Here is a 15,677-nt window from a genome sequence, read left to right as displayed (position 1 = left end):
GTACAACTTTTTAGACACTTGTGTTAAGATGTGTTAAAACTTAAACTTTGTTCTTGGCTTCATTCTTTCATTAGGTATTGTTCAGTTATGTGCAAAGAGGTATAACATGCTTATGTGAGAAGCATTTAGTAGATGATTGTTGTTTAAACTTTGTATTTTAGAATTATATCCCATAATGTAATTATGGGAATAAATTTATTTCTACTAAACTTCAAAATACTAACAATCACTTTGTATAGTGTAAAACTCAACAATAGAGTAATGGGGAGAGATGGTCGCAACTTCTTCTTGCTTCAAGCCAAGATTTATTATAAATCCAACCATGAATTCATGATGGTAACCATCTTTTAAAAGTATAATTAACCATAAAATGAGCATCTATAATAATTTACTCACCCTCATGTCTTTTCCAAACCTGTGTGACTTTCTTTTATGGAACAAGTTTAGAATTAAAGAATGTTAATAGCACTTTTTTTCAAGTAATGAAAGTCGATTGTGACCAGGGGCTGTCAAGCTTAAATGAGGACTAAAAAGAATCATAGAAGTATATAGTCCATAAGTCCATAAGATTCCACCTCTGTAGATCTCATTTGTGACATTTTCTTGGTTTCAGTGTTGCGTTTTACCTTATCTTAAAGGGATACTCCACTTTTTTTGGAAATAGGCTCATTTTATAACTCCCCCAGAGTTAAACAGTTGAGTTTTACCGTTTTCGAATCCATTCAGCCGAACTCCGGGTCTGGCGGTACCACTTTTAGCATAGCTTAGCATAGATCATTGAATCGGACAAGACCATTAGCATCTCTCTCAAAAAAATGACCAAAGAGTTTCGATATTTAAAACTTGACTCTTCTGTAGTTACATCGTGTACTAAGACCGACGGAAAATGTAAAGTTGCGATTTTCTAGGCTGATATGGCTAGGAACTATACTCTCATTCCTGCGTAATAATCAAGAAACTTTGCTGCCGTACCCATAGACAGTATAAGAAGTGGACAGAGCCATCTCATTGGAACTAAATTGAGACAAGTGAAGCCCATTTTTAGCGATTTTTTTTAGGACTTCCGTTCCTGACGCGCAGACTCAAACAGAGCTTGACGACGCAGATGTCACGTGAGCAACCCGTCTGTCTTCTAGTGGCTGTGGCATGAGAAATCTGAATCATTCCCTTCCGAAACTTGCAGAGACGGAGAGTGTGAGTAGGAGCTGTCCATGAGCTTGGAGCAGGAGTAACTTTTGCTAGGTATTCTGATTAATTATTTTGTCATTTTGCCTCCATGTCTCCCCGATTGCGCGCGAGCTTCTCCTCCTGTCCATACGGTAATCTCTCTACTGTGCGACAGAGAGTCGCGTGGTTATGACGCAATCGTTAGCCTACTTTTACAAAAACTGCTTCTACGGGGCCGTAACGTAAGATACAAGGTAATGGAGCATTTTATACATTGTCGTGTTTCTTTAGAAATAAATAATGGACAAATGGAGTCTTCAAACGCCTCAGATGTAAAGTTATTCGCTGTCAAAGTGACGCCAAAATGAATGGGAGTCAATGGAATGCTAACAGCAGGTGAAGTTCTGCTACAAGATGGTGGCACGCGGCCGGCTTCAACTTCCGGTCGACTTCCTTCCCGCTTGGGCCGTACCATGAGTGCAGCAGGCGTAATGATATGACGCAACGCCTGAAAATAGGTCTAATAGGTTAGACAAACTTAGTCCCGGTCACGTTGGAAGTTACCGAGCTGGAGACCTATTTTCAGGCGCTGCGTCATATCATTACGCCTGCTGCACTCATGGTACGGCAGCAAAGTTTCTTGATTATTACGCAGGAATGAGAGTATAGTTCCTAGCCATATCAGCCTAGAAAATCGCAACTTTTCATTTTCCGTCGGTCTTAGTACACAATGTATCTACAGAAGAGTCAAGTTTTAAATAGGAAAAATATCGAAACTCTTTGGTCATTTTTTTTTGAGAGAGACGCTAATGGTCCTGTCCGATTCAATGATCTATGCTAAGCTATGCTAAAAGTGGTACCGCCAGACCCGGAGTTCGGCTGAATGGATTCGAAAACGGTAAGACTCAACTGTTTATCTCTGGGGGAGTTGTAAAATGAGCCTATTTCCAAAAAAAGTGGAGTATCCCTTTAAGGCTGTAATACACTATACAACTTTTGCCCTGATTTACGTTTCTGCGTGATTGAGAGTGTGATCCTCAGTCGTTCAATGTATGACGTTGTTTGCTCTGAGTTCTTGTTGTATGATGCCTAGTAATTTAAAATCTGTTCAGATTTAAAGTCGTACTGTATATCAGCCATTTGGAAAAAAAGAAAACGCATTTAGAACAACAAGAAAGTCATGGAAATGTAATTTTTGGCCGTACTCTTACTTTAACCTAAGGCAAGAGGCCTAAGAACATGTTTTTACAGTTTTTAAATGGTATTACATTAATCTTTGAATAGATCTATCAAAGGACAATGTCCACTGCAGATTTCAGCCTCGAAAACATGACACCTTATTTTGGGCAAATGACCTTCATAGGCTGTTAAAATGATTGAATGATGCCTTTTCTTATAACAATTCCCTGTTTTTTATATTATGATTGAGTTCTTATTTGCATATGCACATCCTCGGGATACTGATTCTCTCTCTGTCTTTCTCTTTCTATGTTTCGCACTCTCTTGTAACAAATATTTTCCAAAACAGTTTCTCTCGGGTAATCGCTCAGCTCAGTGAATTCACATTTCAGCCTGGCTTTGTATCAGACTTTGCACATTTTCTTCCCAAATTTTGCTTCCCTTGTTTCTGGTGACCTTTAAATCAGGCAGTCAGCGTACTGTACTGCTTTACTGTGACGGTGCATATGTGCCACAGGAGTCTCATGACCTGGTGATGGAAATGGCTGATTTTGACCAATTATACCAAAGCAATTCGACCGCATATATAGACATATTTCAAGTACCCTTGACGCTCAGCTGCCCTGTGCTGTCAGATGTCTTGTGATTCTGTGACTATGGTGTGAGCTGCTTTTAAATATGTCTTCATATCATTGTCTGCTCTGCCACATGCTGCCAAGAGCTTACTTGAAGGGAGGAACCCACCCAGCCCATCCGGCGGAAATTAAATCCCGCTAGATGATGTGAACATGGGTTTTTATTGTGAAAATAAGTCTTGCCGCGATCCATTGCTCACCCAACGCTTGGCTTTGTAAACGTACCGTATTGCCCCCGAAATACAAAAGTGTAATTTCCTTAAACCTGACTGAAATTTAATGGGATCAACTGTAAGTGCTTGTCATACAGGTGGTTAGATGTGTTAGCCAATCACAGTTCTTGTAAGATGGCCAGGTTTTGATGGGGCAGTTTCAGCCTTAGGCACAGGAACAGCTGCTTTGTTTGTCCCGATGTACGAGCGTTGAGCCATAACTGCAGGCTGGTCCTAAGAGAGGTAAAATGACAATTGTGATTTTTATTACTATCCACTCCCCCCACATATAGCGTCACTGGTTTTTAACGTGACTATGTTCTGTTTGGAGTGTCGTTCTGCTGTTGCACTCGGCAGAAATCAAGTACTGTAGAGTTTAAACCACAGACCTTTTCTGTCGCTTTTGTTCTAATTTCAGATCTCTCTCTCTCTCTATGTAGAATTTCTTGATTTTTATATTGTTCCAGTACATTCATGCATGCCTTTTTGTGTACCCTTTGCTTTTCTTCTTTTGTTGTTCTGTTAGCTGTCTAATGGTATTGGATAAAGGTTTTTGCCTTACAAGACAGTGAAAGACTTGTATGTTGTTCTGTTTCTCTTTGATTGTTGAGTGTGTGATGAAATGGGTTTGGATACCCTGAAGACTGTTCATCATTTCCGTGAATATCTCAGTCGGGGAGCAGCCGCTGGGTCAAGCCACCAGATCTGCATGCGTGCGCCTCGTCGCTCTGTCCAGGGGCCTCGTCCAGGGAGGGCCCTTTTTGTCTTTTTCTTATTTCTTTCTCCTCTGTTTGTTATCAAGCATTATGATGCCATCGCTGCTGCTGTCAACACGTCTGGTTAGTAGCAGAGAATCTGTCTCTCCAGATTGACATGTAAAAAGATTCTTAAATAAACAACATTAGTTTCCTGTACATCTGTGTTGGTTTGTCATGTGTTGAAAATACCTTTTAAATTTTGCATTAGCACACTTGCTTGTATGTTTAAACACTACTACTGCTCAAAAGTAAGTGTTAGTAAGATGTTTTTTTGAAAGCAGTTAATACTTTTATTCAGCGAGGATGCATTAAATTGATCAAAAGTGACTGTAAAAACGTCTGTTACATATTTTATCAATGTAGGCTAAATGCTGTTTTTATTTACTTTCTATTCATCAAAGAATCCTGCAAAACAATGTATCAGTTTCTGCAAAAAATATTAAGTAACAATCGTTTTCAGCATTGAGAATAATAAGAGTTTCTTGAGCATCAAATCAGCATATTTGATTTCTGAAGGATCATGTGACACTACTGATGCTGAAAATTCAGCTTTGAGATCACAAATTATTTTAAAATATTGTATATTATGGTAGAAAAGTTGTTTCAAAATCTAATAATATTCCACAATATTACTGGTTTTATTGTGTTTTTGATCAAATAAATGCAGCCTTGATGGGCATTAGAGACTGCTTACAAAAACTTTATTACTGTCCCCAAACGTGTTTTTTTTTTCTTTACAAAATGAAAACGATCGAAATTTTCAGTTCTTAATTGTAAAGTTTGATCAAATTTTGTCAACAAAATGCTGCGAAGAGACTCCAGAAAGAGTGTTCTTCAGTTCAAGGGTATTAAGCGTTTTCTGGATGGTCATTTTTTCAGCGTTTGATTGATCATTTGCATGATGTTAGGGGTAAACATGTCCATACTTGCTCAATATATCATATTTTGATGCAAATATTAATTTTCTACTCCTAGATTATTTATTTATTTATTTATTTAGGGTTGAACTTAATTTAAATTATTTAATCATTTAAAATGTTAATAATAGTTTGTTTAAAATTAAGTAAATAATGTGTAAATAGTTTATTATTGCATTCTTAGGGAATAAATTGGATCTTCCTCCAATTTCTTTGAATTACTTTTCAGTAAGTTCTTCCTCCTGTGATCCCAATTCAAATTCAAATTTCCAGATAGGAAATCAATAGCACATTCAAATTTCACCTTCACACTTCTTGTTTAAGCGGTTGAGCGTATTGCGAGAACAATGCTGACTCAAATGATGAATCTAGATCAACCACAATCTTCCGTGAGCATCTTTGATGGTTTTCGTCCCAGTTCACTTTTCTGAGAATATTCACAAGCTTTCTCAGCAACAAGCACAAAATGGCTTTTACTATTTGTTAACTAGGTCACCAGAACAAGTCCGCTCACAAGCAACTGACACTTGATGCTTCAAAGGAAAATATGGAGATGCAAACAATGTTTTATGTAATGTTCTGCATAATCCTCAACTGCTGCTGGAGTGGATTTCAAGTGTCACTCATGTAATGTGTCTTTGAGATAAGTCATTTGTGTCACTCACCTGCCTGTTGCCCTCCTGCGGGGAGATTACTTTAGTTTAATTTCACAGATGCAGAGGGGTCTTGGTAAGAATGATTAATTAAGAGAGAAGTAAGCTGGGCTTTGCTATATATGCGCCTCTGCCGTTGTTGATTTTGTTGCACTGACGAAGATGGGACAGACTGCAACCTTACCCTGCAGAAAAGGTGGTACCTACGTCACCGAGCTTTATGAATGGTTCAGGTAAGTGTGCAACATATTAACTAGGTGACTACAATGACAGCAGCTGGTCTTTAGGGAAAAATAGGATACATAAGCATGGGTTCATGTCATCTGAGATGCTTTTATACAAGACAACCCCGACCCCATTCTGGGACTTTATTATTGGAGAGTAATTACACAACTGTAAAATGTGTCAAGAATGTGTCATGCTATATTGGAGATTTTATTATAGGCCATAAAATGCCAACCATGACTGTAAAATAAAATCTCAGCATAAGTAGGTCATCTGCTTGTTTAATTCTGAGTACTTTTTTATTTTGACCTTTTACTGTAGCCAGTCTTTTTCCTGGAACATTTCAGTTCATGTTGTGCATAAGACAATTGCTTTTTTAATAATCATTCATAATGTTGCTGTGTTCTAGAAATCATGCTGACAGAACACAGCGTCTTAAAGTTATCAAGTGTCATAGCTATTAATTACTATTTTACATTGGATGTATATATGAATGGCTTTTTTTTGTACTGCAACTATACTACAAGTGGACTTATAGATATACTACTGATAAGTTTAGATAAATACTTGTTCCACATTTTTTAGTAAATGAAAGTACACTTTCATCTGAAGTATTCTCCAGTACTACTGGTTTAGTAGTTTTATACTGCTACTTGTAATAGACAAGAATTGTATGGGCCTACTTGTAAGTTTTCTTTAAGTGAACTTGAAGCCTAGTTTACGATTTAAATATTATTTCTGCACTTTAAGTATAGCCTACTAATATGTTCCTTTTTTGGTAATTCATTTTCCTTTTCCTTTTTAAAGTTCATTTTTTGTTAATTCTAGCTTCATGCATTCTTTTTTCTTTCTTTCTTTATTTTTTTATCAACACTTGAGTGTGGGTTAGTTTTAGTTTTTTTTTTTTTTTAAAGCAACATACTGAACAAAAAGCTGAGAATATTGTGTTTTGTCAAAGACTACATCCGGATTAGATTCAGTCAGAGTAATTCCATATTAAGCAATGCTTCTATTGCTTGTTTCTGCTGCTTCTTCGGATGTGTGTTGATCAGTCTGGAGCATGGTCTGGAGCCTACTCTTTCAGAAGATGCATAATCGTGCCATTTCAAAAACGAAAAAAAGATTAGCATTAGCTATAGCGATCATGTTAAGATCCTCCTCATCAAGAGCGATCATATGGAGCTCTATTAAATATGAAGCATAAGACCGCGGACTTCATACACTTCTCAGAATTGCTCAGAACAGAAGATAACAACAGAAGCATTGTGTAATCTGTGAGTAGCCTATATACTTCGGGTGGTTAAGCCCTGAATCTGATTATTGTCAAATTCCTCCGATATTTGTGAAGATCCCCTCACGTTATAAACGTCAAATGATATAGATTTTAACAGAGGTGGACAGTAACAAAATAGCCTACATTTACTTGAGTACTGTACTTAAGTAGCCTACACATTTTGAGTATCTGTAGGCTACTTTACTTGAGGATTATTTTTTTTCTGGAAACTTTTTACTTTAACTTCATTAGCCTACATTTGAAAGACGAATATTGTACTTTTTACTCCACTACATTTCTGTCAATGTCCTTGAGTAGAAAGTAGTAACCTCAGTCAGGAGATGATTTTGGTTGCAGGGGTTGCATTTTGGTTGGAAATGAAAGTCGGGTTGACGTCAGAACCCGACTGATGTTGGTTTCTGACGTCAACCCGTTTTACATTTTCAAGTTCAACCACAATACAACGTCTGTCCAACGTTGGAGATTAACGTCAATCTGATGTTGGATTCTGACAGCAACCTGATTTTCATTTTCAACGTTGGGTTTGATCAGACTTCTAAATGCGAATTTTGTCATTGTTTTGGTGCACACTAGCTTATAGATAACAGTAAGGGTAACATATTCATACTGAAAGCCAAAAAACTTTAAATAGGGCACTCTTTGAGGGAACAGCCATTTGGGTGTCCGAAACCATTGTGAACGTTATTGAGTGCACTTATTCAATCTCACATTCTAGAAGTTCTAGAAATAATTTTGTGAAATAAAATAATGCATTGGCATTTACTTTTTACTTTTGATACTTCAGTACTTTGAAAAACAAGTAATGTTTGACCAGTATCTGTACTTTCACTCAAGTAACAAAGTTGTGTAGCCTACTTTGTCCACCTCTGGATTTTATACTTCGCCCTTGGCTAGGGGTGATGAAAAAAGTGTTTGTTTGTTTTTTATCTAATTTTTATCTTTGTTCCAGGCCAGCTAGTATATATTCTAAAAGTATATTTCTGAGAAGGCCTACATAAAATGTAGACTGAAGTACACTTTCTTATTTTTAGTTTATAACAAGTATACTAGTAATAGCACACTTGAATAAACTTGTTTTTTTAAGGGTAATGTTTATGTTCACTGATCAATATGTGAATAAAAGCCTAAATTCAATCTGTTCATCATATAACAGCGATCGTGTCTCTCCAGAAAATTTGGACTAAACCACTCGATTCATATGGATTAGTTTTACGATCTCTTTATGAACTTTTTGAAGCGTAAAGTGGTAGTTGTGTGGACTGTCAATGAAGGGGCAGAAATCGCTCAGATTTCATTAAAAATATCTTAATTTGTGTTCTGAAGATAAACGAAAGTCTTATGGGTTTGGAACAACATGTGGGTGAGGAATTAATAATGAAAGATTTACATTTTTGGGTGAACTATCCCTTTAAATGTCTTAATCTAAACCCTGTCTGTGAAACCAGGCCTAAATGTTGTATAAAACGTGTCTCAATGTCAATAAATATTAATCAGTGGTTTAAGATAAAAAAATAACTTATTAATATCAGTTTAGTTTTAAATTACACTGTTATACCTTTAGCTTTATAAATACCTCTTCAGATAAAAAAATAAATAATAATAATTCAAAATATTTTATAAAATGTGTCCACTATGTGCTTGTGTCTGGCAGGAAATTCCTGAATGAGTGTCCCAGTGGACTGATCACTCTCCATGAGTTCCGACGTCACTTCTGCAATGGAACCGTGGGAAAAGAGTCAGCGGAGTATGCAGAGCAGATATTCCGCACGCTAGATAACAATGGGGTATTACACAGCTCAAAACCAAATAAGCTTTGAGGCCTTACACATCTGATGTTTTAAGCCTGGTGTTTTAAATGGAATCATTTTTCACACTGCCTTTACAAAACATGCATGTTGACTGAGACATGCATGACACTCTACTGACTCTTGTTCCTTTTTTACAGAACTGATTTTTAAAAATGAATTAGATGGTTCATGTTTGTCAGAAAAGTGGACCCAAAAAAGTATTGAACACATGTTAAAAAAACAAAAACAAAAAACAAACATGTTATGTTATGAACATCTGTACAATTGTGTTCTGCAGTAGGCTACTCTTATGCTTAAATATCACTTTAAGAGAGTTTGATTCTTAAGATTAGTCCCAAATCATGACAGAAATGTGTGTTTTTTTGTTTTGTTTAAAAAGTGTGATTATGATTGCCATTTAACAGGATGGAGTTGTGGACTTCAGAGAATATGTGACAGCTATCAGCATGTTGATCGAGGGCACAACGGTGGAGAAACTGCGCTGGTCCTTCAAACTCTACGACAAAGACAAAGATGGAGCCATCACACGGTCAGAGATGCTTGAAATCATGCAAGTAAGTGATTATCGTTAAACTCTATTACTTGCTATTCTCATTTGATTTTTACCATCAAATCGAATTCCAAATGGTGTTTGTTTACTCGATTCCGGATTGCTCCACTAGAGGGCAATATATAATCAGAATGAAATGCTGTTCTCAGGCTGTGTACAAGATGAGTGTCGCAGCATCACTGACCAAGCCTAACCCGCTCACTGCTGAAGAGTGCACCAATAGGATATTTTTACGGCTGGACAAAGATAACAATGGTACATTGCTATCAAATTGCTATCTAAAGTACCCCAAGTCATTTCGACCACTCTTAAAATCCAAAGCACTGAACTGTACCAGCGCAAATTACAGTTTACAGAAAGTTATGTTCATTCTTTGTTTTTCCGTTTCTATAGCCATAATCAGCCAAGATGAATTCATTGAAGGTGCGCTGAATGATGAATGGATCAGAGAGATGTTGGAGTGTGATCCAAGCATAGTGAAGATGGAGAGGCCTCTCAAAGGCCACGCAGTATAAAACTGTGGGTCTGGCTGTTGGTGCAGCATTGAATGTGATGGGACTGTTTTGGGAATGCCTTAAAGATGAGAAGCTCATGCATTTTTCAGTATATTTAGTTTGAATTAATGTAGACCACCTATAAATGAACACAATCAATGACACTCAAATTAGTTTTAATTCTAATATTAGACGTATATTACATGTTTATGTAATTGATTTCTAATACTGAAATAATGAAATAATGGCTGAACAAACACCAAATCATTTTTTTTTAATCAAATCACAATGTATATTTTTTCAATGTGAATTTACAAAGGACATCTAAATAACAAAATATTCGTTTTATAGGTTCTTATAAGGCTGTTTTCAGAATAAATACGTCACTGCCCATCACAAGTTACTTTTAACTCTTTTTTTTAACTTGCAGCTTTTAACTTGATTAAATATTAGGCTGCATCCGAAATATAGTCTACTTATATAGCGAAAAACAGTATGTGACAAAAGAAGTAGGCTATGTCCGAATTCACAGTTGGCCTACTTGTAAAAAAAAGTAGGCAAAAAGTACCTGGATGACCTCTTCCGGCGAGATTCTGAGGTGTGCGTACGATGGACACTATCCCATGAGGCCACGGGAGAGGATTTATGAATGGCAGTGAAGTGAGCAACTGACTCTGGTAGGTCACATGATAATGACAACATGGCGGTCAGATGTAGTACGTCCAGATTACATTCATACTACACCGATTCATAAAGGCTAACTTTAGTTGGAATATAATACTATGTTTTCAAATGTTACTGGCAAAATGTTAATAATAATAATAAAAAAAACTACACACATTCATACTATAGAATGTAGGCTACTCTTTTCGCCGTTGTGAAGTAATTACTTATTCAAAATAAGTACCTACTCGAGATGCGATTTCGGACACAGCCATGAGTCTCAGTCTCACCTCCTTGTGTAAGTAAAGCATTTATTACCTATTGATTACAAAATACTAAAATAATTAGTAATTTTAATAATTATTAAAAATAATCAGATTCTTTTGTGCCATTTTACATTTGCATTATATTTGCATTTTTTCATGCAAGCGTTTTATTATTTATTATTATGACTTGCTATCACAGCTTCAGTTCCCTATATGGTCAGTATTCTACAATGAATTGTGTTCTGCGCATTACTCTTCTACTTTTCTCACAAGTTACACAGAATCTGAAATCTCTTGGCAGAGAGATAAAACTTTGATTTATGACAAACACTTCAAAAGTGGTCAAAGGGTTGTTGTTTTTTTGGCATGATTCACCATATTTGTGTTGACATTTTCACAATATAGCCTCAGCCTATTGCCAACGCAAACACGTTATACGTTACTAATGCTATACTATGGCGAAGGCTCATTGTGAATATTAATTAGATAGCGGTGACGCAATATGATAGCCTTCTTATGGCGAAAAACTGTATAGTGAATATTAAATAGGTTGCTCGGTGACCATCCAATGGTAAAGACGTGGCTTATGAATATTAAGCAACAAGCCTTCGCCGTAGTAGGATGTTCCCTGCCTATGACGTCCCACATTCCCACTTCCATTGTCGACATGGCGCTGGCGAGGTGGGAACACCAACTACGGAAAGAGCAAATCTCGTAAAAAAAACAAGGAAAAGATTACATTTTCATACTTTAGACGGCAGTCCAAAATTTGGTAAGCAATCTCAACATACTTTTTGTCAGAATAATTTACAAGTATTTTTTCCTCTGTGAATTTACTTGGCTTTTCTAAACTTGCTTGAGTAGCAAACTTGCTTGTAATTGTGTCAAAATCTTCTTATTTTTTTGTCGTTGTTAAAAGTACATGACAGAAATTTTCATAAGTTAGTTTTGTGCGTAGTTATGCAAGATTATCATGTCTTCACAAGTAGTAATATTTCCATAGCCTAAGGGATTGATTACAAACAGCATTTATGTACATGTGCATGAGGTTAAATTCAGAAAACTGGATCGCTAAAGTGATGTTTAGAGGTATTGTACAATACTTAACACAAAACACAAGGTATATTTTAAACTATTTAAGAAATATTAAGAAACATAAGGTATGATTTGAAGAGCAGAACTGTAGGTAGCGGTTGTGTTTGTGAAGAAGTGATTCACACATTCCACGTAGCCACAGAAGAACAAGAGCTGCTGTTACACGACTTTCCTTTACTTCATCCTCACCTGTGATCTGGACTGAAAAAAAAAAAACATACAGAACATGTCACTTTTTAGCTATGCAGTCTACAGAAACATATTCCTCTATTAAAATGAACTTTTGTGAAGGGGGAAAGTTAAAGGGGATATATATCAGTGCCTATATGGTTTTGAGTCAAGTCAATAACAAACGTGTGTTGTGTAGTTTTTGCTTTTGTAGTGCTGTGTTAAAGGAGAACTGTATAAGATGATATATTTTAATTAAAATATTTAACTGCATTCTCAACAATTCATTATTTGTTGACCAAAACAGTGATTAGAAGTTTTATTTTTCACATAGTTTCGTGATTTTTGTGGTTTGTTCTATGTTTGAAATTTACTAGCCTATAATAGACTGTTTAATGACCAGTTCAATAGTAATAACAAACCCATATATTGTGACATGTTCTGCAAAAGTTTTTTTGTGAAATTTAGCTGTATCCTTTCAATAAAGGAGTTTATTTATTTATTGAAATTGACTTTCAGAAATAAATTGACCATGGAGAACATATATGGAACATTTTCATTCCACAGAAGGTTCTTTATAGTGGAAAAAGGTTCTTTAGATTATTGCACATTTTTAAAACTATGAAAAAAAGTTTTTTTTTTTAGTTTTTTTTTTTTTAAAGAACTGTTGACTGTAAGGTTCTTTGGGGAACCCACAATTCTTCTATGGCATCACTGCAAAAAACCAAAACCATTTGTTTAAAAGTGTGGATAAATTGTCACTGCAGTGACTAACTTTAAACCTTGTCCTTGTAATTGCTCTGATAATGCCATTTTCTGAATCCATGTCAGTCACACATCTGTCAAATTGGTGTGATGTTTACAGTAAATGTCTCCATTGAAAGACTTCAAAGCGCATAATTTGCAGGTGATGTTCTTATTTGCTGTGCTTGTAGCCCAAAGTAAGTCTGCAGCTTTCATCAGACCATCTCTTTTTTGTTTTGCAACTAAATTATGTTACCATCATGAAGGGCTAAATCACATGAGTGCATGTGAGGCTTTGATATTTGCATTTTGCAGACACATCTGTGCATTCTTTTATATTTTTACTGTTACCTATAGATAGCATATGGAACGCCTTGACCACAGACAGACGTCCCTTCTCTGTTCCATGCGGTTATGTGAAGTATGATGCATCATATTCTACGACAACGCCTTGGCTTGGCTTTCATATCAGTGTCAGATGGGTGTCCCTTTAGATGGGTTGAGCGTGTGAGCCCAGTCAGCGGTGGTGTTTCATTGGCAGCTTATGTATAAAACTCTGCTTAGTGACGCCCCAATATAGCCACAAATATGTAAAAGTGGATTTCAAAAAATGTTATGTTCCATTCTGTTTCTATTTCTGATATATCTAAGAAAAGGAGCCTGTTGTAACCAGGGGCTGTCCTCCTCCTACATGCAAAGGCTGGACTGAAGGCTTGTGCACATCTGTGTTTCTCTAGTTCTTGCACGGGACCCAAACATCTTTTATAACTCTCAGCTTGGCTCAAATGCAGCAATCACGTGTGATTGTGAAACCTAGCATAACATTTGTACAGTTGAAAGATGTTGTAGAAAAACCTACTCGCACAATCAATTTGATAAAAACACTATTAATTGAAAGAAAAAAAGGAATGTATCATGGCAATACCATTATTTTTGTTGTGTTGAACATGTATGTACCATGGTATTCTTTGAACTACCTTGGTGTATGATGTTCGCTACTTTATAAAAGTTTTGGGTCAGTCAGATTTATTAAGTCTCTTATGCTCACCAAAGAAAAATACAGTAAATATTGTGAAATATTATTACAATTAAAAAAAAACTTTTCTACATTTTAAAATGTGATGCAAAGCTGAATTTTCAGCATCATTACTCCAGTCTTCAGTGTCACATGTTCCTTCAGAAATCATTCTGATATGCTGATTTGCTGCTCAAGAAACATTTCTTCATATGGTCAACAGTTGGGCTGCTTAATATTTTTGTGGATATTTTTTTGATGAATAGAAAGTTCAAAAGAACATAATTTATTTGAAATGTTAACTATTTTACTGTCACATTAAAAATAAAAATGCATTATTTAACGTTTATCATTAACATATTTTTTGCCAATGTTGGAGATTAAAAATAAAATAAAAATTGTATTATCGTTTGATATTGAATATTTAATTGTGCATCCTAATTTCACCTATTTTTACATTTAGATTACCTTTTCTATCATCTAACACTAAAATTAATCTCTAAAAACAATAATTAAATAACACTGAACGTTACCAAATCGCTGAATGAATATACATTTTTAATGCTTTACATTGCTGTACATAATGTGATGTTTAAATTAACTTTTGATTGATTTTTGTTTGTAGGGCTTCTAATTAATTTAGCAGAAATAGTATAGAATTTATAAGAATTTTTTTGATCCAGATATTATATCAGCCTTTACTAGAAAGCTTGGCATGCATATTTATTTATCATATGAGCATGTGCTTATAGGTCCATTAAAAATGTCTTTCCCATGACTCTCCAGCATGCTTCTATGCTTGCTTTAGCTTGACTTGAGGCAAGTTTGCTGGCTTACACGGCTCGCCTGCCATAAATGCTTTTATTTCTGTTGAGATGAATGACCCGAAGGCTGCTATTTTTCTCCAGCATGTGCCAGCAGAGGTTTTTCTGTCAGTCAGTCAGAGCGCTTCAGAGAGGAACAGTAGCTAATGCGGCTCAAACAGAGTGTGTGGCGTGGATAAAGTTCATACACACAATGCCCCTTAGGTGCCCGACTGATGGACTTGAAAGGCCATTAGAATTTCTTTCCCCTTATTCTCACTCATGCTCATATTCATAACTTTTTATTCTATGCCATCTTGAGCCCATTTCAAGAAAAACATAAAAATACAAATATTTACTCTGACTGCTTCCTTTTGACCATTGCTACATACTTGTGTTCTGTGAGTCTAGGAAAATGTTTTCAGGCTTTGTTATAGTTTCGTCCCACTTAATGTCATTATTGGCATGATTTCTCCTAAGATTTGTTCCAAGCATTGAAACACTTACTTCAAGATTGTCCTTTGTCTGTGGTTTTAAACTAGTGTTTTGCACATGCATAAATAGTCTTGTTGTTTGATCTGAACCTAGAGTCTTGATATTTCTGTTTGACTTCATCCGATTCTGAGAGGAAATATGAGGTTCATAAAGGTTCATGCTTTTTGCAGGCTGGAAGCCACCGTGTTCCCGCCATGAGAGGAAATTCCAGTCATGCAAAAATCTGCAATGCAAAGCAACCTGTGCTTAGCTTGTGCTTGAGTCTATGCTGCGTTGTTGTTAGCTCACAACAATCTTGGTTGTAATGATGTAAGCTCTATAGCAGAATTATTATAATTAACTGAAACTAAAACAAAAACCATAAGAAAAAGTTGTTGCCTGAATTTTGAAATAAACATGAACTGAAATGAAATAATTATATATAAATATATAAATAAATAAATAAATAAATATAATATATATAAATAATATATATATATAAAAAAAAATATATATAGAATATTATTTATTTATATATATATATATATATATATATA

The 15,677-nt window shown here is 35.6% G+C and overlaps 2 protein-coding genes across 15 annotated transcripts in view; both read left to right on the top strand.

The window, feature by feature from the left end:
- Nucleotides 1–5,683: 5,683 nt before the first annotated feature.
- Nucleotides 5,684–9,913, top strand: LOC311089520 (guanylyl cyclase inhibitory protein; the record flags this gene model as incomplete). The annotated part of the gene is made up of 5 exons (XM_084124245.1): nt 5,684–5,754; nt 8,692–8,824; nt 9,253–9,402; nt 9,548–9,653; nt 9,792–9,913. 5 exons carry the CDS (start codon nt 5,684–5,686, stop codon nt 9,911–9,913), a joined length of 582 nt encoding a protein of 193 aa, XP_083980371.1.
- Nucleotides 9,914–11,477: 1,564 nt separating this feature from the next.
- ppfibp1b (PPFIA binding protein 1b) overlaps nt 11,478–15,677 on the top strand; it is a 35,998-nt gene continuing 31,798 nt past the window's right edge. For 10 of the 14 annotated variants that reach the window (XM_084123983.1, XM_084123982.1, XM_084123993.1 and 7 more), the window contains exon 1: nt 11,481–11,593. The gene's annotated coding sequence lies outside the window, so the exon portion shown is untranslated. Of the gene's footprint in view, nt 11,594–15,677 lie in introns of all 14 variants that reach the window. The other 4 variants (XM_084123981.1, XM_084123984.1, XM_084123985.1 and 1 more) reach the window with 2 other exon arrangements.

This window comes from Abramis brama, assembly GCF_963993115.1.
Source record: "Abramis brama genome assembly, chromosome: 9".
Classification (NCBI taxonomy): domain Eukaryota; kingdom Metazoa; phylum Chordata; class Actinopteri; order Cypriniformes; family Leuciscidae; genus Abramis; species Abramis brama.
The sequence above is the reverse complement of the archived record's forward strand: the minus strand, read 5'-3'. Positions and strand labels throughout refer to the sequence as shown.